Source organism: Microcaecilia unicolor, chromosome 4, assembly GCF_901765095.1.
Source record: "Microcaecilia unicolor chromosome 4, aMicUni1.1, whole genome shotgun sequence".
NCBI classification, from domain to species: Eukaryota; Metazoa; Chordata; class Amphibia; order Gymnophiona; family Siphonopidae; genus Microcaecilia; species Microcaecilia unicolor.
The window spans coordinates 79,647,936-79,669,241 of record NC_044034.1 but is presented as its reverse complement, the minus strand read 5'-3'; the positions used below and the strand labels follow the sequence as shown (position 1 = coordinate 79,669,241).

The window sequence follows — 21,306 nt, the reverse complement described above, 5'->3', positions numbered from 1 at the left end:
GGCCTTCGCAATGTTTGCTTCTGGCTACTTGCTTTAGGTCCAGGTTAGTTTAGTGCTGTGTGCACTTGAGACTTGTGTGTTTGACTTCCCTGTTTTTCCCTTTTGTTACGGTGTGTAGCACTGCTGTTAGTGCAGTGCTGGAGTTTGGTGCTGGGAGCTCCCTTGTGAGTAAGTGTTTAGGAAGCACCTTTTGTGGTTGGGGTATTTGGCTTTCCTGCTTGTTTCCTTGTGCTTGCCCCGTTTTTCCTCATGACCTGTGGTTAGCTGCTGTAGCTGGGTGCTTTGGAAGCACCAGTGTTAAGGTCTGGCATTTGTCTTCCCTTCCTTTTCCCTTGTGGTTTCCCTGCACTTTTGTTAGTGTAGGGCGTAGGGGCACCCCTGTTAGTTTCTGTTGGGAGCACTGCTGTTAGTGGAGGGCTTAGGAGCTTTTCTGTTGGTGCTGGGCTTAGGAACACTTTTGGTCACTTTAGGAGTTAGGTGCACTTCAGTTACAGCTTGTTCTAGTCCTGGTCCCTGTGTCGTCCAGTAAGTCCTGCCGGCTATTCGAACCCATGAGCTCAACTCTTGGGGGGCTTAGTAGCTAAGTGCAGGTGAAGCTGTGTGGACCAGTCCAGTGTGCTCCAGTCCCGTGTTCCAGTCCTGTGTCCTCCAGTCTGGGGGACCAGTCCAGTGTGCTCCAGTCCGGTGTGTTCCGGTCCGGTGTGTGTTCCAGTCCTGTGTTCCCCAGTCCGGGGGATTCCAGTTCATGTGTTCCGGTTCGCTGGGCAGTGCCTGCAGTCCCTGCCGGTGTGCTTACCCAGTGTTGGTTGGTGGGTTTTGCCTGCTGCTGTCGCTCCTCGTCAGCAGCCCAAGGGCTCACGTTTGCTCCAGCGCCCAGCCCCGCGGGCTCTGAACCTGAGAACCTGACAGATTGCGAAGGCCATGAGCCCGGCAAGAACCCCCGCCCAGCTGACCCAGCTGGGGTCCAGCTCCGTCCTTGTGCTTGATCCTTCTATGACTCTTCGTCAGTATCGTGGGAAACTTTTGTCTCATCCTGTTTTGAAGAAGACCCCTGAAGCGGCAGCTGAGAGAAAACGTGTCCGGTGGCTTGGAATCGCTGAAAACCCAGTTTCAGATATGGACCCTTTTATCACGCTCACTGAATATCGCCGCAGCCTGGTCTTGAATCCAGCTTTGTGGGATACTCCTGAAGCTGTCGCTGAGAGGAGACGTCTTGGGAATTCCATGCTCTGGGCCCAGCAGGGGTCCAGTCCCATTCAAGCAGTGCGCCCAGACAAGCCTCTGAATCCAGTCCGAGAAGCGCTTCCAGCCAAGCTTCAGAGTCCAGTCAGAGGGACGCTTCTAACCGAGCCGCCTATCCCAGTTCAGGTGGCGCTTCCATTCGAGTCTCCAAGTCCAGTCCGAGGGATGCTTCTGAGTCTCCGATTCCAGTCCAAGCAGCGCTTCAAGCCAAGTCTCTGAGTCCAGTTCAAGTGGCGCTTCAAACCAAGCCTCCTAGTACCAGTTTGGATCCCAGTTCCAACCCCATTTTTGATCTGGATCCGTTTCTGACACTCCAGGATTACCGGGTTGCACTTTTGTCTGATCCAGCCCTGAAGAATACTCCTGAAGCTGCAGCGGATAGAAGGCATGTCTCCTGGCTTGGGTTCGAAGAAAACCCAGTTTCTGCTATTGATCCCTCTACCAAGCTGTTCTTTTACCGCTTCCAACTCCTCTCGGAGCCAGCCCTGCGGGATACTCCTGAAGCCCAAGCTGAAAGAAGGTGGCTTCCTGACTCTGCCCGCCAAGCTTCTGAGTCTGTTTTGAGTTCCAGCCCAGATGCTGAGTCCAAGCCGAGGCCCAATTCCAGCCAGGTTCGGAGGCCTGTCTGAGCAGCGCTTCTAACCGAGCCTCCAATCTCAGTTCAAGTAGCGCCTTCAGTCAAGCCTCTGAGTCCAGTCAGTGGGACACTTCTAATTGAGCCTCCGATTCCTGTTCAAGTGGCGCTTCTGGCTGAGCCTCCGGTCCCAGTTCAAGTGGCACGGCCAGTTAAGCCCCTGAGTCCAATCCAAAGGACGCTTCTGACCGAGCCTCGGATGCCAGTTCGAGTGGCCCTGCTAGCCAAGCCGCTGCCAAGTTCCAGTGGCAGCCAAGATGCTGAGTCCGGAGCGAGTTGCAGCAGTGGCAGTCAAAATGCTGAGTCTGGATGGAGTTGTAGTTCCAGTCAAGAGGCTGAGTCTGGATCGAGTTGCAGTCCCGGGCAAGATGCTGAGTCCGGGTCAAGTTGCAGTCCCGGCCAAGATGCTGAGTCCGGGTCAAGTTGCAGTCCTGGCCAAGATGCTGAGTCCGGGTCAAGTTGGAGTTCCAGTCCCAGGCAAGATGCTGAGTCTGGGTCAAGTTGGAGTTCCAGTCCCAGGCAAGATGCCGAGTCCGGGTCGAGTTCGAGTTCCAGTCCCAGGCAAGATGCTGAGTCCAGATTGAGTTGCAGTTCCAGTCAAGATGCTGAGTCTGGATCGAGTTGCAGTTCCAGTCAAGATGCTGAGTCTGGATCGAGTTGTAGTTCCAGTCAAGATGCTGAGTCTGGATCGAGTTGCAGTTCCAGTCAAGATGCTGAGTCTGGATCGAGTTGCAGTTCCAGTCAAGATGCTGAGTCTGGATCGAGTGGTAGTTCCAGTCAAGATGCTGAGTCTGGATCGAGTTGCAGTCCCAGCCGGGATGCTGAGTCTACACCGAGTGATGAGTCCATGATGAGTGCTGAGTCTACACTGAGTGCAGAGCCCAGCCAAGATAATGAGTCCACGATGAGTGCTGAGTCTGCACTGAGTGCAGAGTTCAGCCGAGATGCCGAATCAGAATTGAGTTACAGTCCCGGGCAAGATGCTGAGTCCGGGTCAAGTTACAGTCCTGGCCAAGATGCTGAGTCCGGTGAGAGTTGCCGTTCCAGTCAAGATGCTGAGTCTGGAGCGAATTGCAGTTCCAGTCAAGATGCTGAGTCTGGATCGAATTGCAGTTCCAGTCAAGATGCTGAGTCTGGATCGAATTGCAGTTCCAGTCAAGATGCTGAGTCTGGAGCGAGTTGCAGTTCCAGTCAAGATGCTGAGTCTGGATCGAGTGGTAGTTCCAGTCAAGATGCTGAGTCTGGATCGAGTTGGAGTTCCAGTCAAGATGCTGAGTCTGGATCGAGTTGCAGTCCCAGCCGGGATTTTGAGTCGACACCGAGTGCAGAGCCCAGCCGAGATGATGAGTCCAGGATGAGTGCTGAGTCTGCACCGAGGGCAGAGCCCAGCCGAGATATTGAGTCCACGATGAGTGCTGAGTCTGCATCGAGTGCAGAGTTCAGCCGAGATGCCGAATCAGAATTGAGTTACAGTCCCGGGCAAGATGCTGAGTCCGGGAGGAAGTGACGTCAGCGCTGGGTAATGGACGCCTGAAGCGAGAGCTCCGCTCCTGACGGAACAAAAATAAGATAAAATCCCTCCAAATTGAGCGCAGTACTCATAAATTTCTATCGGAAGGATAGCTAAACCTATGGCAGCCCGAAAGAGTCTCGCGAAGTACAAGTTCGCTAGCGAAAAAGGCGAGGCAAGCAAGATCGCGGGATCGCGATCGGGCACACGAGGCGGCAAGATGGCGGCCGGAGACTCCGAAACGGAGCCAGATCCCGAGGAACCGGCAGTAAGTGGCACAGAATTGGACAGAAATGAAATATCACGCTGGTTCAAAGAACTAAAAGCGGAAACGATTGCTACCCGGAAGGGAATACAGGCCTCTGTGGCGGAGCTCCGGGAGGAGCTGAAAGACATTGGATTGCGGGTAGCTGAGACGGAGGAACACGTGGAAACGCTGGGAGATGAAGTGCAGACGCTACAGGTAGCATTAAAGAAAGAACTGCAGTCCAGATTGGATCTTGAACAAACGGTGGAGGACTTGGAAAACCGCTCAAGGAGATGCAATCTCAGATTTAAAGGAATACCAGAGGAAGAACAATTTAGAGATGCCTTGAAAGTGGTGCAGGAACTTAGTGCACACATACTTAAAGAGCGGCAGGGAGGTGGAGACCAAGAAGAGAGAGAATTACCAGTCTTGGACAGAGCACACCGAAGCCTAGGGCCACAAAGAGGCGGGCAGCCCAGGGATATTATTGCATGTTACCATGAATTCAGAGTGAAAGAAGCTGTATGGAAAGCAGCTCGTGCAATGGGAGATTTCAACTGGAAAAACTGCAAGCCAAAGATTTATCAGGACTTGGCTCGAGCCACTCTTCAGAAACGGAAGGAATTTAAAGAGGTGACTCAATACTTGCAACGGATGGGTCTAAGATACCGGTGGCTGTATCCATTTGGGCTCCAGGTCACTGTTGGAACGACGCATAGAAGGCTGCAATCACCTAAAGGAGCATGGAAGATCTTGAGAGAAATGGGGTGTGAGGACTTGCCAAATGAGGAAAGATCAACACCATACCGCAAGCAGACACCAGTGAAAGATCGGAGTCTTGGAGGAAGCCAGACCAGGGGAGAAAAGGAACCGAATATTATGAAGGAGAGGCAGAGAGAATCCGAAGATGAAGGAGTGGACTGAATAAGAGCAGATAAGCTAATCATGGGGACTCAAGTTTTTATATATAGTGAATTAAGCTATAGACTATAAAGTTACATGAAAGTTCAAGGAGGCTGCAAGATTGAAGGGGAGATTCGACTGGGGAGGAGGGGGAGGACATGGAGAAGTTAAATGTCGGGGGACATTGCCAGTGGGGACTTACTTCCTTTGGGAGGAACTGGCGAAAAGGGAGGAGAGCCAGTTGAAGGGGAAGGGGAGGGTGGGGGGAGGGGGGGATATAGGACAAGGGAGGGGGGGGAAGGGGGGGATTTTGAGGGTAGGATCGTGGAATGTAAATGGCCTTAACAGCCCCGGGAAGAGAAGTATTATTTTCAGAGAATTACGCAGACTGGAGTGGGATATAGTAATGTTACAAGAGACACATATACAAAAGAAGGATGAAAAATTGTTAAGGAACCAGGTACTAGGCGAGGGGTACCTATGTGCGAATCCCAAAGGGGGGAAATCTGGGGGACTGGCTATATATGTTAAAGATAATCTGCAATTTACCAAAGAACAAGAATTCAGGGGGAGGGAAGGTAGATGCCTGGCAATCAAAGGATCAATTAAGGGTCATCCAATCACACTCATTAACATCTATGCACCAAACGAGGGACAAGGGGAATTTTTTGAAAAAATACGAACAAGTCTAATGCCTTTTGTTGAGGGTCAGATACTGTTGGGGGGTGACTTTAATTTTCCCGCAGCAGGGCTTGATCACTCGAAAGGAAAAGAGCAAGGGGCGAAATACACAAGAGGGAAATTTATCAAACTAATGCGGGAATTAGATTTACTGGACTTTTGGAGGTTACAACATCCAGGACAAAAAACTTACATGCACTACTCACATGCACAAAAGACATATGGTAGGATTGATGCGATCTGGGGCAGTCGCTCGCTATGGGGAGCTCTTCGAGGGTCTGAAATTGATAATATACATGCATCAGACCATGCTCCGGTGTGGGTTATGGTGGGAGGTTTAGGCAAGGAGAGAGGGGAAAGGGTATGGAGGCTTAATGAGTCTTTGATTGACACTGAGGAAAATTGCAAGGAAGTGAAAAATATAATTCAGGAATACCTGACATTCAATGATAACACAGAAGTAACAGACGGGACCTTATGGGATGCTCTTAAAACAGTGGTAAGGGGGCATCTGATTAAAAAAGGGGCACAACGAAAGAGGGAACAAGGGATACGGGAAATGATGATTCGTCAAAGATTGGCAGAATGTGAGGTGCTCCACCAGACAGAGGGGAATGCCCAAGTGTTCAGAGAATTAGTGGCTTGTAGAACTGAGCTGCAAAAGTTACAAGTTGGGAAGATGGAATTCCAACGGAAATTATTACAACAAAAATTCTTTGAATACAGCAATAAGGCAGGCAGTATGTTAGCTCGGAAATTACGCTGCAGACAGGTGCAAAATACGATAACCAAACTAAAAAGGGGGGGAGGAAACATGGTGCATCAAGACGGGGATATCAGGGCTGAGTTTGTGAAATATTACACGAAATTATACTCGAAAGAGGAGGGAGCAACAGTGGAGGAGAAGCAAAAATACATAAGGGAGTTAGGCCTCAATAGAATAACAGAGACCCAAAGGGTGAGCTTAGAAGCTCCAATAACGTTGGAGGAAGTGTTAGGTGCCATCAAAGGACTAAAAGGAGGGAAAGCGCCGGGGATGGATGGATATACGGGGAAATATTATAAAGTATTTAGGCACGAATTAGCTCCCCTGCTGATAAGAGTGGGGAATGCCTGTTTCAAGGGGGAAGAGTTGCCAGTGAGTATGCATGCAGCGGGGATCACAGTACTCCTCAAACCAGGGAGGGACCCCACTTTATGCGGCTCCTACAGGCCGATCTCCTTATTGAACATAGATGTTAAGATTCTAGCCAAGGTGATGGCAGAGCGTTTGAGCAAGCTTTTACCATTTTTGATCCATGAGGATCAAGCGGGGTTTGTGCCACACAGGCAAGTAGCGGACAACATTCGCAGAACTTTGAATATTAAGTGGGGAGCCCAGAGGAGAGGGGATTCCCTAACTCTTTTAGCGATCGATGCAGAGAAAGCATTCGATAGAGTGGATTGGGAGTTCCTATGGGAGAGCCTGGCACAGATGGGGATGGGGAAGAATTTTTTAGGCTGGCTGCAGAAATTATACGTTCGCCCGGTGGCAAAAATTAAAATTAATGGGGGATACTCTGAACAATTTGATATTCAGCGGGGTACTAGGCAGGGATGTCCGCTTTCACCCTTATTGTTCGCCATAGCCATAGAGCCATTCGCCCAGAGGATCCGGTTACACCGAGAGATACGGGGGGTCAAGATGGGGGGGAAGGAGCACAAGATCGCATTATTTGCGGATGATATTTTATTTTACATCTCAACCCCTATGCAGACAATGCCTACTTTAATTGAAGAGTTGAAGAGTTATGGATGGGTATCCGGATTTAAGGTGAATTATGATAAGTCAGAGGTGATGGGGGTTACGATATCAGAAGTGGAGGAAGAAAGAATAAAAGAAGCGTTCAAATTTAAAGTAGCTAAAGAGAGTTTTAGATACCTAGGGATACAGATCCCGCGGAATCTTACTAAATTATATCAATTAAACTATATACCCTTATTAAAAAAAGTAAGAGGGGACATGACCAAATGGCAAAAGGGGTGGCTCTCATGGTGGGGCCGTATTGCATCAGTAAAAATGAATATTCTCCCTAGGCTTCTATTTTTGTTTCAAACACTTCCAATCCCAGTACCCAAGAGGGAACTAATGAGGTTGCAAACGGATATAGGAACATTTATTTGGGGGGGAGCACCGGCAAGGCTAGCGCGGAAAATAATGTGGGGCACACCAGATCAAGGAGGGAGGGGGATACCAAATTTACTCTGGTATTATTGGGCATCACAGCTTAAACAAATCGCGGTATGGGGAAAGGTAGACTTATCATCCATAACAAAACTAGAGCAGATTTTTGTACAAGAAGGGGTGCTCGAGGGATTGTTATGGGCCCAGATTCCGGATAATACATATAAGAGGCTTACCCTAAATCCCTTTGTATCACATCTCTTAACATTATGGGGCACTTTAAAATTTAGGCTTAGGGGATCTAGGACTAAATCCACATTTGCTTGGATCACACAGGACCCAGGCTTCCCGGCCGGGATTCAGGGTGGAGTGTTTAAAACATGGTTCCATAAAGGGCTTATCAGATTCAGAGACCTGCTGACAGAAGAGGGGATTAAACCCTTTGCAGAATTGCAGGAGGCCTATGAATTATCATCATCAGATATGTATGCGTATATGCAAGTAAAACACTATATAGCTTCCACAAGGTGGATTAAAGATAAATTAGTAGAAAAGGAAAAGATGGAAGATGTATGGGGGAAGATTGATCTATGGGGAAAAGGAATATCTAGGCTATATGATCATATACGGGGGTCACAATTCGTAAAACATAAATACATGCAGGCCTGGGAGGGGGATCTGAAACAGGAACTGACTGACTCCGAGTGGGGAAGAGTATGTAGAGAGGTTAAAAAAGCCTCGGTTTGTGTGTTACTGAAAGAAAATGCATATAAAGTACTAAGTAGATGGTATTACACGCCGGAGAGAGTAAAGGCAATATTCCCGGAGGCTTCAGACAGGTGCTGGCGATGTAAGGAGGAAAAAGGCACCTTTTATCATATATGGTGGGAGTGTGTGCTCATACAGAAATTTTGGGAGGGAGTGACGGGACTATTGACAGAGGCCCTGGAAACTTCTTTCCCATATGATCCAAAATGGTGCTTATTGGGGTGGGGGAATCAAAAAGGAGAAAAATGGGGACAAAGGATTAAGAGGCTGGGCCTCGCGGCTGCAAAATCTATAATAGCAGTGTTCTGGAAACAAAACAAGGGACCTACAATACATAACTGGATTGGGAAGGTCAAGGGTTTAATGGTGATGGAGGAATTGACAGATAAACGAAGGGGGAGGTATAATGTTCAGGCCAAAGAATGGAAACAACTTGAACGGATATTGGGGAAAGAATTGTAAAGGGGGGGGGGGGGGGGGGAAATAAGGAAGGGAGCTTGGGAATGGAAGGGACTAAGGAAGCGGGAAGGGAGGGGAGGGGGGGGGAATAGGGGAGGGGGGGGGGGGGAAAAATGGAGGAGACATAAGAGAGGACATTCTTTATTGTCTTTATGTTTGTATTGTATGGTTCAGAGAAAAGAATGATTGTTGTTACCAGAATTTAGGATGAGACATTATACTGTAACATTTATAAGGTTTGTTCAATAAACTTTACAAATTTAAAAAAAAAGATGCTGAGTCCGGGTCAAGTTACAGTCCCGGCCAAGATGCTGAGTCCGGTGTGAGTTGCAGTTCCGGCCAAGATGCTGAGTCCGGAGCGAGTTCCAGTGCCAGCCGAGATGCTAAGTCTACGCTGAGTACCAAGTCCTGCCAAGAGGCTGAGTCAGAATTGAGTGGCAGTTCCGGCCAAGATGCTGAGGCCGGATCAGATTGCAGTCTCAGGCAAGATGCTGAGTCTACTCTGAGTTCCCACTTTAACCAAGATGTTGAACTCCTCCTGAGTTCCAGCTCCAGCCAAGAGGCAAGGTCCAGTCTGAAGTCCTGTTCGAGTTCCTGTCCGGCTTCAGATTACAGGATGGGTGTGGGCTCTAGCCCAGTTCTGGCTGCTACAGTGGAGTGCCAGGAAGTCAAGGAAGTTGTGGACTCCTTCAGGAAATGGTTCCTGTTGAATAGAACTCCACTTGTTGCATCCAAGACTCTGATCCTGCCTAGCAGCCGCTCTAAAGAGCCTCGTGGCGGCGAAAGCCACTCTGGTTTCCAAGTTCCAGATGTACTTGTCACTTCCTGCCCAGCCGCCCAGATTTATGTTGTGAAACCCATTGGGAGATTTCATCACAGCTACCCATGGAGACCTAAATTGTCTTTTGAGACCTGGAGCTCCCGTGGGGACACGGGAGCCTTGAGGGGGAGGTGCTGTTATGATTGGGGTCAGAACCCCTCTCAAACTTACCTCTTTCCTGGGGGTCAGCTTCTTAGCTGGCTTCTGTTTCTTTTGTCTTTCCTTTCTGAGCTGGCTCTGTCTCTCTGTGCTGGCAGCTTCCAGCAGCATGGGGTTAATTGTCTCTTTACTGCAGCTGTGGGTGTAGTCCGAGTTGCTCTAACTCTCTTTGGGTGTACTGGCTTCAAGTGTTTCACGGTGTTGCATTGATGTGGGTTGGGCCTCTCAGGGTTTGAATGTGTTCTGCCTGGCTCTAGGGAGAGTGACATCATCTGGGAGGGCCTTGATAAGGAAGTGGGTTCTTTCCTTCAGGGCCTTCGCAATGTTTGCTTCTGGCTACTTGCTTTAGGTCCAGGTTAGTTTAGTGCTGTGTGCACTTGAGACTTGTGTGTTTGACTTCCCTGTTTTTCCCTTTTGTTACGGTGTGTAGCACTGCTGTTAGTGCAGTGCTGGAGTTTGGTGCTGGGAGCTCCCTTGTGAGTAAGTGTTTAGGAAGCACCTTTTGTGGTTGGGTATTTGGCTTTCCTGCTTGTTTCCTTGTGCTTGCCCCGTTTTTCCTCATGACCTGTGGTTAGCTGCTGTAGCTGGGTGCTTTGGAAGCACCAGTGTTAAGGTCTGGCATTTGTCTTCCCTTCCTTTTCCCTTGTGGTTTCCCTGCACTTCTGTTAGTGTAGGGCGTAGGGGCACCCCTGTTAGTTTCTGTTGGGAGCACTGCTGTTAGTGGAGGGCTTAGGAGCTTTTCTGTTGGTGCTGGGCTTAGGAACACTTTTGGTCACTTTAGGAGTTAGGTGCACTTCAGTTACAGCTTGTTCTAGTCCTGGTCCCTGTGTCGTCCAGTAAGTCCTGCTGGCTATTCGAACCCATGAGCTCAACTCTTGGGGGGCTTAGTAGCTAAGTGCAGGTGAAGCTGTGTGGACCAGTCCAGTGTGCTCCAGTCCCGTGTTCCAGTCCTGTGTCCTCCAGTCTGGGGGACCAGTCCAGTGTGCTCCAGTCCGGTGTGTGTTCCAGTCCTGTGTTCCCCAGTCCGGGGGATTCCAGTCCATGTGTTCCGGTTCGCTGGGCAGTGCCTGCAGTCCCTGCCGGTGTGCATACCCAGTGTTGGTTGGTGGGTTTTGCCTGCTGCTGTCGCTCCTCGTCAGCAGCCCAAGGGCTCACGTTTGCTCCAGAGCCCAGCCCCGCGGGCTCTGAACCTGAGAACCTGACACCTCCCAAAGGAGTCCAAGGTTCTAGAGTCCTTGCCCGGGGGCGCCGAAGCATGCTCCCTAGAACTCTTGGCCTTCTTTAGGGCCAAATCCACAACTCCAGAGTCGTGAGGCAACTGAGTGCGCATCAGCTCTGGGTCCCCATGGATCCGGTACTGGGACTCGATCTTCTTGGGAATGTGGGGATTAGTTAGAGGCTTGGTCCAGTTCGCCAGCAATGTCTTTTTGAGGACATGATGCATGGGTACAGTGGACGCTTCCTTAGGTGGAGAAGGATAGTCCAGGAGCTCGAACATTTCAGCCCTGGGCTCGTCCTCCACAACCACTGGGAAGGGGATGGCCGTAGACATCTCCCGGACAAAGGAAGCGAAAGACAGGCTCTCAGGAGGAGAAAGCTGTCTTTCAGGAGAGGGAGTGGGATCAGAAGGAAGACCCTCAGACTCCTCGTCAGAGAAATATCTGATGTCCTCTTCCTCTTCCCACGAGGCCTCACCATCGGTGTCAGACACAAGTTCACGGACCTGTCTCTGCAGCCGTGCCCGGCTCGACTCCGTGGAACCACGGCCACGGTGGGAGCGTCGAGAGGTAGACTCCCTCGCCCGCACCGGCGAAGCTCCCTCCGCCGACGTAGTCGGGGAGCCTTCCTGGGAGGCTACCGCAGTCGGTACCGCAAGCGGCACCGATGTCGGAGACCTCACCCCGGGCAATGGGCCACCCGGCGCCTCGCTCGACGGCACCGGTGGCGCAAGCACCCCCGGTACCGGAGGGGTAGGGCGCAACAGCTCTCCCAGGACCTCTGGGAGAACGTCCCGGATGCTCTCGTGCAGAGCGGCTGTGGAAAAAGACATGGAAGCCGATGCAGGAGTCGATGTCAGAACCTGTTCCGGGCGTGGAGGCTGTTCCGGGCTGTCGAAAGGGGAGCGCACCGACACCTCTTGAACAGAGGGCGAGCGGTCCTCTCGGTGCCGATGCCTACTGGGTGCCGACTCCCTCGGCGACCCAGAGCTCTCGGTGCCGACACGGGAAGGGGACCGGTTACGATGCTTCTTCGACTTTTTGGGACGAAGCATGTCACCGGAGCTTCCCGGCACCGACGAGGAGGACGTAGAATCCAGCCGTCTCTTCCTCGGGGCCGAGGCCAAAGGAGGTCGGTCTCGGGGGGGCTGTACCGCAGGAGCCCTCAGGGTAGGGGGAGACCCACCCGAAGGCTCACCGCCACCAGCAGGGGAATGGACAGCCCTCACCTGCACTCCAGACGAAGCACCACCGTCCGACGACATCAGCAGACGAAGAAGTCTCGATACCACCGACGCCGACGCAGCCCTCCGATGTCGCCCCGATGCAGAGGGACGATGCCTCGATGCACTCGGGGGCGAGGATGAAGGTCTGGCGCCGACGACGTCGAAGCAGTCGATACTCCCGGTGCCGACGAAGAGCCCGAGAACAAAACGTTCCACTGGGCTAATCTCGCTACCTGAGTCCGCTTTTGCAAAAGAGAACACAGACTACAGGCCTGCGGGCGGTGCCCAGCCCCCAGACACTGAAGACACGACGCGTGCCTGTCAGTGAGCGAGATTACCCGGGCGCACTGGGTGCACTTCTTGAAGCCGCTGGAAGACTTCGATGTCATGGGCGGAAAAATCGCGCCGGCGAGATCAAAACTCGAAATGGCGAAAATGGCACCACAAAAAGAGGGGGAAGAAAAACCTCGAACCGAGGCCTAAAAAGGGCCTACCCCGACGATGAAAGAAAACTTACCGGGGCAAAACTAAAAAATACAGGAAGGGAGCAGACCGAAAAGGTCTCCTTCCGACACTCTTTTTTTTTTTTTTTTTGAAGCGAAGTCTAAAAACGACGTGCGAGGTCAACTTTCGGGGCGCGAACGGCGAAACACGACCGTACCGAGCGCGGACAAAAGAAGACTGGCCGGCACGAGCCGGTTCGGGCAGGAAGACGGCCGCGCATGCGCGGTGCGCATCGGCGCGCGAGGACTAGCAAAGGACTTTGCTAGAAAGTGTTCCGATTGGAGGGGCTGCCGTGGACGTCACCCATCAGTGAGAACAAGCAGCCTGCTTGTCCTCGGAGAATATTTTTCACAGAAATATGTTTTAAAATAATTTCTCTTCACATTTCATGAAGATCTTTACTTTTATCTTTTACGGTTTTGTCACCCTTGTGTTTCCAGTGTATTCAGTTTGAATCAATGTCAAATGTGCCTCTGATACAGACTTGATATTGAAACATGTTTGAATACGTTTATAGTTGGATTCTGCTGTTTATGGAAAACATCCTTAGTGCCTTTTTTCTTTTAAAACTATATACAATTGTATTAAACTTGATTTATGTTTGAGTGCATCCTGCTTTTCAGTGTTACTGTTTTATTTGACTTTTAGCATTTGCAGTGGTGGTGGTGGGGGCTCTCTTTTTTTGTGGACGTTGCTCTTCACCATATTATATAGTGCAGACAATTTCAACAAAAAAGTCTATTTTCTTTCTTAATCTGCTGGCAGGGAAGCATAACCGTCACCTCCCAGATAAGAATACTAACATGCATGCAAATGGCCTTTCTAAAAACTTTGAAAACTATGCAGTAATACTAAAGCAATATGTTGGATATTACAAAGGTTTTACTTAACTGGAATAAAAATAAATGAAATATAAGATTTTCTAGGTTAAAATTAAATTTTCTCTTTTATTAAGGACAAATTTAAGAAAGAGATCACACTCACTTGGAAAAAAACCCCATTTCATTGACAATATAGCTTTATGAAACATTTACATTACTGATCTTAGATTAGCAGAAACAAGAAAAACAGATAAATCAAGCTTCCAAGACAAACTACAGGACACATTCTGTTGTGGCTTATTTTCCAGCAGTTTGGATTTAAAGGTCTATGTTACATGAAAAATAATATCTATTTTTGGGATACAGGGCTTAATCATGTTAACTGCAGTGCAACAATTCCATGATTAGAACTTACTATTGGCCAAGTTTAACTATAATATATGCAAATTTAGAGTCTGGCAAAAAAATTGCCTATAAACCTAGAACACACTGAAAAGCTACTTGTGACATAACTGACCACGATGGAAATACAATGAAATAACTGCTTGACAATCATACCCTTACAGAACATAGAAGCTGTATGTGATGAAAGTATATTTCCAATAGAAATTCCAATCTCCTAAGAAAGTATACTGTTATCATATTTACAGATTAGAAAATCATGGCATCTAGTCCATCCTCCATAAACTTCTTATAAATAGCCATGAATTTAGCCACAAATGCTTCCAGGTGATAAATTGCTTTGTTGCCAAGCTGTAAACGGTGCTCATAATATGCAGCCATCTGTGCAACCTCTCCTTTCAGCTGTCCATCACAGTTATTTAGCAGCTCTGACAAAAGACCCTGACAAAAATGAACACATATTAGTGGAAGAAAAACAAGGGTGTACATCAATTTTTTTACATAAGTACATAAGTACATAAGTAGTGCCATACTGGGAAAGACCAAAGGTCCATCTAGCCCAGCATCCTGTCACCGACAGTGGCCAATCCAGGTCAAGGGCACCTGGCACGCTCCCCAAACGTAAAAACATTCCAGACAAGTTATACCTAAAAATGCTGAATTTTTCCAAGTCCATTTAATAGCGGTCTATGGACTTGTCCTTTAGGAATCTATCTAACCCCTTTTTAAACTCCGTCAAGCTAACCGCCCGTACCACGTTCTCCGGCAACGAATTCCAGAGTCTAATTACACGTTGGGTGAAGAAAAATTTTCTCCGATTCGTTTTAAATTTACCACACTGTAGCTTCAACTCATGCCCTCTAGTCCTAGTATTTTTGGATAGCGTGAACAGTCGCTTCACATCCACCCGATCCATTCCACTCATTATTTTATACACTTCTATCATATCTCCCCTCAGCCGTCTCTTCTCCAAGCTGAAAAGCCCTAGCCTTCTCAGCCTCTCTTCATAGGAAAGTCGTCCCATCCCCACTATCATTTTCGTCGCCCTTCGCTGTACCTTTTCCAATTCTACTATATCTTTTTTGAGATACGGAGACCAGTACTGAACACAATACTCCAGGTGCGGTCGCACCATGGAGCGATACAATGGCATTATAACATCCGCACACCTGGACTCCATACCCTTCCTAATAACACCCAACATTCTATTCGCTTTCCTAGCCGCAGCAGCACACTGAGCAGAAGGTTTCAGCGTATCATCGACGACGACACCCAGATCCCTTTCTTGATCCGTAACTCCTAACGCGGAACCTTGCAAGACGTAGCTATAATTCGGGTTCCTCTTACCCACATGCATCACTTTGCACTTGTCAACATTGAACTTCATCTGCCACTTGCACGCCCATTCTCCCAGTCTCGCAAGGTCCTCCTGTAATCGTTCACATTCCTCCTGCGACTTGACGACCCTGAATAATTTTGTGTCATCGGCGAATTTAATTACCTCACTAGTTATTCCCATCTCTAGGTCATTTATAAATACATTAAAAAGCAACGGACCCAGCACAGACCCCTGCGGGACCCCACTAACTACCCTCCTCCACTGAGAATACTGGCCACGCAATCCTACTCTCTGCTTCCTATCTTTCAACCAGTTCTTAATCCATAATAATACCCTACCTCCGATTCCATGACTCTGCAATTTCTTCAGGAGTCTTTCGTGCGGCACTTTGTCAAACGCCTTCTGAAAATCCAGATATACAATATCAACCGGCTCCCCATTGTCCACATGTTTGCTTACCCCCTCAAAAAAATGCATTAGATTGGTGAGGCAAGACTTCCCTTCACTAAATCCGTGCTGACTTTGTCTCATCAGTCCATGTTTTTGTATATGCTCTGCAATTTTATTCTTAATAATAGCCTCCACCATCTTGCCCGGCACCGACGTCAGACTCACCGGTCTATAATTTCCCGGATCTCCTCTGGAACCCTTCTTAAAATCGGAGTAACATTGGCTACCCTCCAGTCTTCCGGTACTACACTCGATTTTAGGGACAGATTGCATATTTCTAACAGTAGCTCCGCAAGTTCATTTTTTAGTTCTATTAATACTCTGGGATGAATACCATCAGGTCCCGGTGATTTACTACTCTTCAGCTTGCTGAACTGACCCATTACATCCTCCAAGGTTACAGAGAATTTGTTTAGTTTCTCCGACTCCCCCGCTTCAAATATTCTTTCCGGCACCGGTGTCCCCCCCAAATCCTCCTCGGTGAAGACCGAAGCAAAGAATTCATTTAATTTCTCCGCTACGGCTTTGTCCTCCTTGATCGCCCCTTTAACACCATTTTCATCTCTAAAAGTTAACTAAAAAAATATATCTTCAGACCATTTTATTAGTTTCATGGATTTACATACACTGGTCTTTCCATTCCCTGAAAAGCCCTGATGTAACAAAGCAGCACATAATGCTAGGTATACTATCTAAGGGACTGATTTACTAAGGCTTTTCTCCAATTCTATCTACATGAACAAAGTTTAGCGAATCTGTTCTTAAACAATGTTAGAAACAGATCAGTATCTACTTACTTGAGAAAAAATATACTGTAGTAAATAAAACAATGTCAGTGAAACAGAAAAAAAACTCTCAAATGTTATTAAAAGTTTAAAACCAAAATCTTCTTCCAAATGGTGTATATTGCTTTTGGGTTTTTTTTTTAATCATGTCTATTTTAGCAAACATATGAAGCTAGTCAAATGGATCATATATCCATTATATAATGTGATTGCTCTGTTATTGTAATCTTCAATTTAAAAATAATTTGAGTACAGTGACACATTATGATTTTAAATTTGCAAGCACTGTTCAATTTCAGAGTTGTGTCAGAAAAAACTGGGTCTTCTAGCCATTTAAGGCCTGATATTCAAAAGGGATTTAACCGTGCAGGAGAGGCTCTTGCCCAGTTAAAACAGAATGAGCACCTCAGAAGGGGATATTCAGCAGCACTTCACCAGGCAGTGTCACTGAATATTCACTCTGACTGCAGCAGCACTGCCCTGGCAGAGATGGGGCAGTCTGAGAGTGGTCCCAGAAGCTATGTGCACACCTGCAATACTCAGTGCTAGTATCTGCATAGTTAACAGGGCAAACAGCACCACTAAAATAGCACTCCTAACTTTGCCCGGTTAGCTATGCTGGGTAAGGCACTGAACACTGGTTGTACTTACATAACCTATGGGTATTGCTGCTGACCTGGATATTCAATGCCGGTGCTTGTACACAGCCTAGCATTGAATACCTGGATTTATCTTAGCCGATGGTAGTCAGCATTTAAAAAAACACTCACCGCTGCTGGCTGAATGTTGACCCTTTAGCTTTTATGTTTTTCAACAAATAGTATGTTGGAAAGAGTTTCACCACATTTTTGGCATACAGAAAAAGAACTCTGAATATCAGATAAGTTTGAAAATTATAATTGTATCAGTATTTCAGATCAATAAAAATAAAAATGAAAATACCTTTTTATTGCACTAAATTAATATACTAGTTTTTGCAGTCCAAAAACTCCTTCCTCATGTCTAATGTTCTTACCTGAAGGAGGTGGTAATGACCTCCAAAGGCTAGTCAAAAAGTATTTTAACTTAAGGTGGTAGTGCAATAAAGTGAAGTTACTCACTTGTAGCAGATTTTCTCCAGGGACAGCAAGACACATATTCTCAAATGTGGGCCACATCATCCACAGAGCCCAGTATGGATGTTGCCTAATGTTTTCAAAACTTCTAGAAGCATTTGGTAGGCCTTACCATGCGTCCGGGCGTGCTTTCTCACCTGCCCAACTCATGCGAGACTCACAGTTGGATAAAAATCATAGAACTTAGGGGAAGTGGGAGGGTATGTGAGAACATAATGTCCTGCTGTCCTAACTTTGCTTTCTCTGAGGACAAGAAGGACATGAAGTCCTCATATGTAGGAATCTCTAACTACCACGCTCAGTGAAAACAATAAACGGTCAATACAGGCTTGCAATGGCACAGCCAACCAGAACCAATGGCACCAACAAATAAACAGGCCTGCTGTGACGGTGCAGCCTGGAACAGAAAAGAATGGGCCTAGGAGGGTGGAGTTGGATTCAAGACTCCAAACAAATTCTGCAGAACTGTCTGACAAAACTGGTTATTACATCAGGTATTCTTGCTCAAGGCAGTAATGACGTGAATGGGTGAACTGAAGACCATGTTGCAGCTTTGTATATCTCTTCAATGGAAAAGGCAGACCTCAAGTGGGCTACTGATGCAGCCATGGATCTGACATTGTGAACCATGACATGACCCTCTAAAGTCAGCCCAGTCTGAGCATAATAGAAGCAGTCTGCTACAAAACTGGATAAAGTGCGTTTACTGATGTCTACCCCCATCCTGTTTTGGGTCAAAAGAGAGAAAAACCTGGGTGGACTCTCTATGGGCTTTAGTCTGCTCTAGATTGAAGGCTAAGGCTTGCTTGCAGTCCAAGGTGTGCAGTGTGCTTTCTCTAGGATGGGCATGCAGTTTTGGGAAAAATGCTGGCAGGATAATTGGCTGATTAAGATGGAACTCCGACACCACCTAAGGAAGGAACTTAGGATGCGTGTGGAGAACTATGCTGTTATGGTGAAACTATGCGAGATGGATCAGCTCACTGATTCTGCGAACTGAAGTGACTGTCACCAAAAGCAAGACCTTCCAGGTCAGGTACTTTAGATGACAAGAATCAAGTGACTCAAAAAAGAACATTCATCAGCGGGGTGAGGATGACGTTGAGGTCCCATGATAAAGTTGGAGGTTTGATGGGGGATTTTGTCAACAGCAAACCTCTCATGAAGTGGAAAAACTAGAGGCTGTACAAAGATGGGTTTACCTTCCTCACAGTGATGGTAAGCACTAATTGCATGGAGGTGAACTTCTATAGAGTTGGTTTTCAAACCAGACTCAGAGAGGTGTACAAGATATTCAAGCAGTTTTTGTGCAGGACAAGAGAGAGGATCTAGGGTTTTGCCCTCACACTAAACAGCAAACTTCTTCCATTTAAAAAGTATAGCACGTCTTGGTGGAACCTTTCCTGGATCCTGGAGACATTCTCAAGTAGCTGAAGGGATAAAAATTTGATGTTCTCAACATCCAAACCATGAAGGCCAGGGATTGGAGGCTGGGATGCAGAGGCGACTCCTTGTTCTGTGCGATGAGGGTCAGAAAACATTCCGATCTCCAAGATTCACTGGAGGGTAACTCTAGAAGAGGTAACCAGATCTGCATCGACCAATACGGCGCGATGAGGATCATGGTTCCCTGGTGCTGCTTGAGTTTTCCCTATTAGCAGGATTGTAGAATACACATACAGAAGCCCCCCCCCCCCCCCAATCAAGAAGGAAGGTATTAGATGCTAGCCTGCCATATGATCCAAGTCTGGAGAGTACTGAGGGACCTTGTTGTTGAGATGAGTGGCAAAACGATCCACCGAGGCGGTGCTCCACTCTCAGAAAAACTTACAGACAATGCCCATACTGAGACATCACTTGTGCAGTTGCATCACCCTGCTCCCTCTGTCCACCAGATTGTTGTCTTTTCCCACCAGATATGTGGCTCAGAGAACCATGCCATAACTGGTAGTCCACGGACACATCCTGACTGCTTCCTGCAACAAGTGGTAGGATCCCATAACCCTCTACTTGTTGACATAGTATGATGGGTAACCTGATTGTCTGCTTGAATGAGAATAATTTGGTTAAGCAGCTGATCTCTGAAAGCCTTTAGAGCGTTCCAGATCATCCACAATCTAGGAGACTGATATGTAGTTGGGTGTGCTGAGCGGACCAGTGACCCTGGGTGTGAAGCCCCTCTACATAAGCTCCCCATCCCAGACTGGATGAATCAGTGGTTAGTATCGCCTGGGATGGAGGAACTTGGAATGAAAGTCCCAGAATCAAACTGGATCAAATCGCTATGACCACGTCACTCCTCTCCTGGTCCATCATCACTAGCTTCCCATCTCTTCCCCTATCCAACATAAAACCTTTACCAAGACACACAAGGTATAACATATCTGAACTCCTTCCGACCTCTCTTCTCTCATTACTTTTTACATATCTCCTTCATGGTCTCTGTTCTGCATCTGCCAGCCGGCCACCTGTTCATAGCCCCTATTTATTGATCTCCACTTGAATCAACTCACCACTCAGCTTTCTTATGTTGTGCTTCTTTTCTCTGGAACTCCCTTCCTACTTCCATTCGGTCTGAGCATACATACCCCAAATTTAGATCCGCTTTGAAGGCATATCTTTTCGCTTTGCCCCTCCCCCTGGCATTGAAGTGTGGACTGGGCCACCTGCCTGCAGCATGCTGTTTTCTCAGCAGAGCTGTCCTGAATAGAATACTATGTGGCCGAAAATGAATAATGAAAAATATTATTCGGCCGAATACAAATACTGAATACGAACAATGGGCATTGGGCTTTAATGTAACAAATAATAAAATAAGCAATATGGAATCACAGAAAAAGTGCTCATGTCAGAAGGATTTAGCACAGTAGAGTCCTAGATTACTCGTATTTGAATTTAAATTGCTATTCGGCTGAATACGAATATTCGGTATGGCCCTATTTCTCAGTATTCCGACTGTCCCTTTTTCTATTCCTATCTCTGTATCTCAATGACATTATAGTTTCTTTTATTTCTAATACTGTTTTGATTAAGTGAAAGGCGATATATCAAGTGCCATTAAACATTAATCATCCATCAGAGAAATGACCGAGCCAACTCCAGTGTGACAGAGATGACATCTGCAAGGTTCTCCGTGGCCTGATACCACTGGGAAGCAAGGGTGAAATGGAGGCAAGCCATGGGTATTACATGTATGGTGAAGGCCATGTGGCCCAACCAACTCAACATCTGGTGAACTGTGACCTGCTGGCTGGGCTGAGCCTGAGTGGCGATGTAAATGAGAGAATCTGCCAGCACCTGAAGCAGATAGGCTTCAGCTTGAACCATGTCTAGCAGGGCTCCAATGCAGCTTCTCAAATTCAGAAGCCTTCTGGACTCCAAACATGGAGTCCGCCTTCTTAGGAACAACCTGCACAGAGAGCGGGCATCTCCCAATTCTTCACCTGAACTCTGAGAAAAACACGCTCATTGCAGTGACTGAAGATATGTCTTCATGGCTCCGTAGAGAAAGTGAAACTGCGGATCCTGTGCAACTCAGGCAAGTGGGAAGGCACGGTGGGGGCCTGCAAAAGACTTCTAGAAGTTGTAGAACGCTGGACAGTGTTCGCAGCAGGGCTCTGTTGGTGACATCACCCACATATGAGAAACTGTCCTGCCTGACCTTAGGGAAAAAAAGGTATCATTTATTTTCCATTTTTGTTTTATTTTTATTGATTAAAAATGGACTAACATGGCTATCATACTACTTCAGCCAAGTATTTTTCAGAAAATGAAATGCCCACCACACCCTCCTCCACATACTGTTTTTCTATACAGCAGCTACCCCTCTCTTGAACATGCAAACCCACAACCAAATAGCT

At 47.5% G+C, this 21,306-nt stretch overlaps 1 protein-coding gene across 1 annotated transcript in view; it reads right to left on the bottom strand.

Annotated features, from left to right (window-relative positions):
* Positions 1–13,495: 13,495 nt before the first annotated feature.
* Positions 13,496–21,306, bottom strand: part of RFC3 (replication factor C subunit 3) — a 47,860-nt gene continuing 40,049 nt past the window's right edge. Inside the window, exon 9 of the mRNA XM_030200374.1 lies at positions 13,496–14,198. Within this exon, the coding sequence (XP_030056234.1) occupies positions 14,007–14,198 (192 nt within the window). The 3' untranslated portion in view covers positions 13,496–14,006. The remainder of the gene's footprint in view (positions 14,199–21,306) is intronic.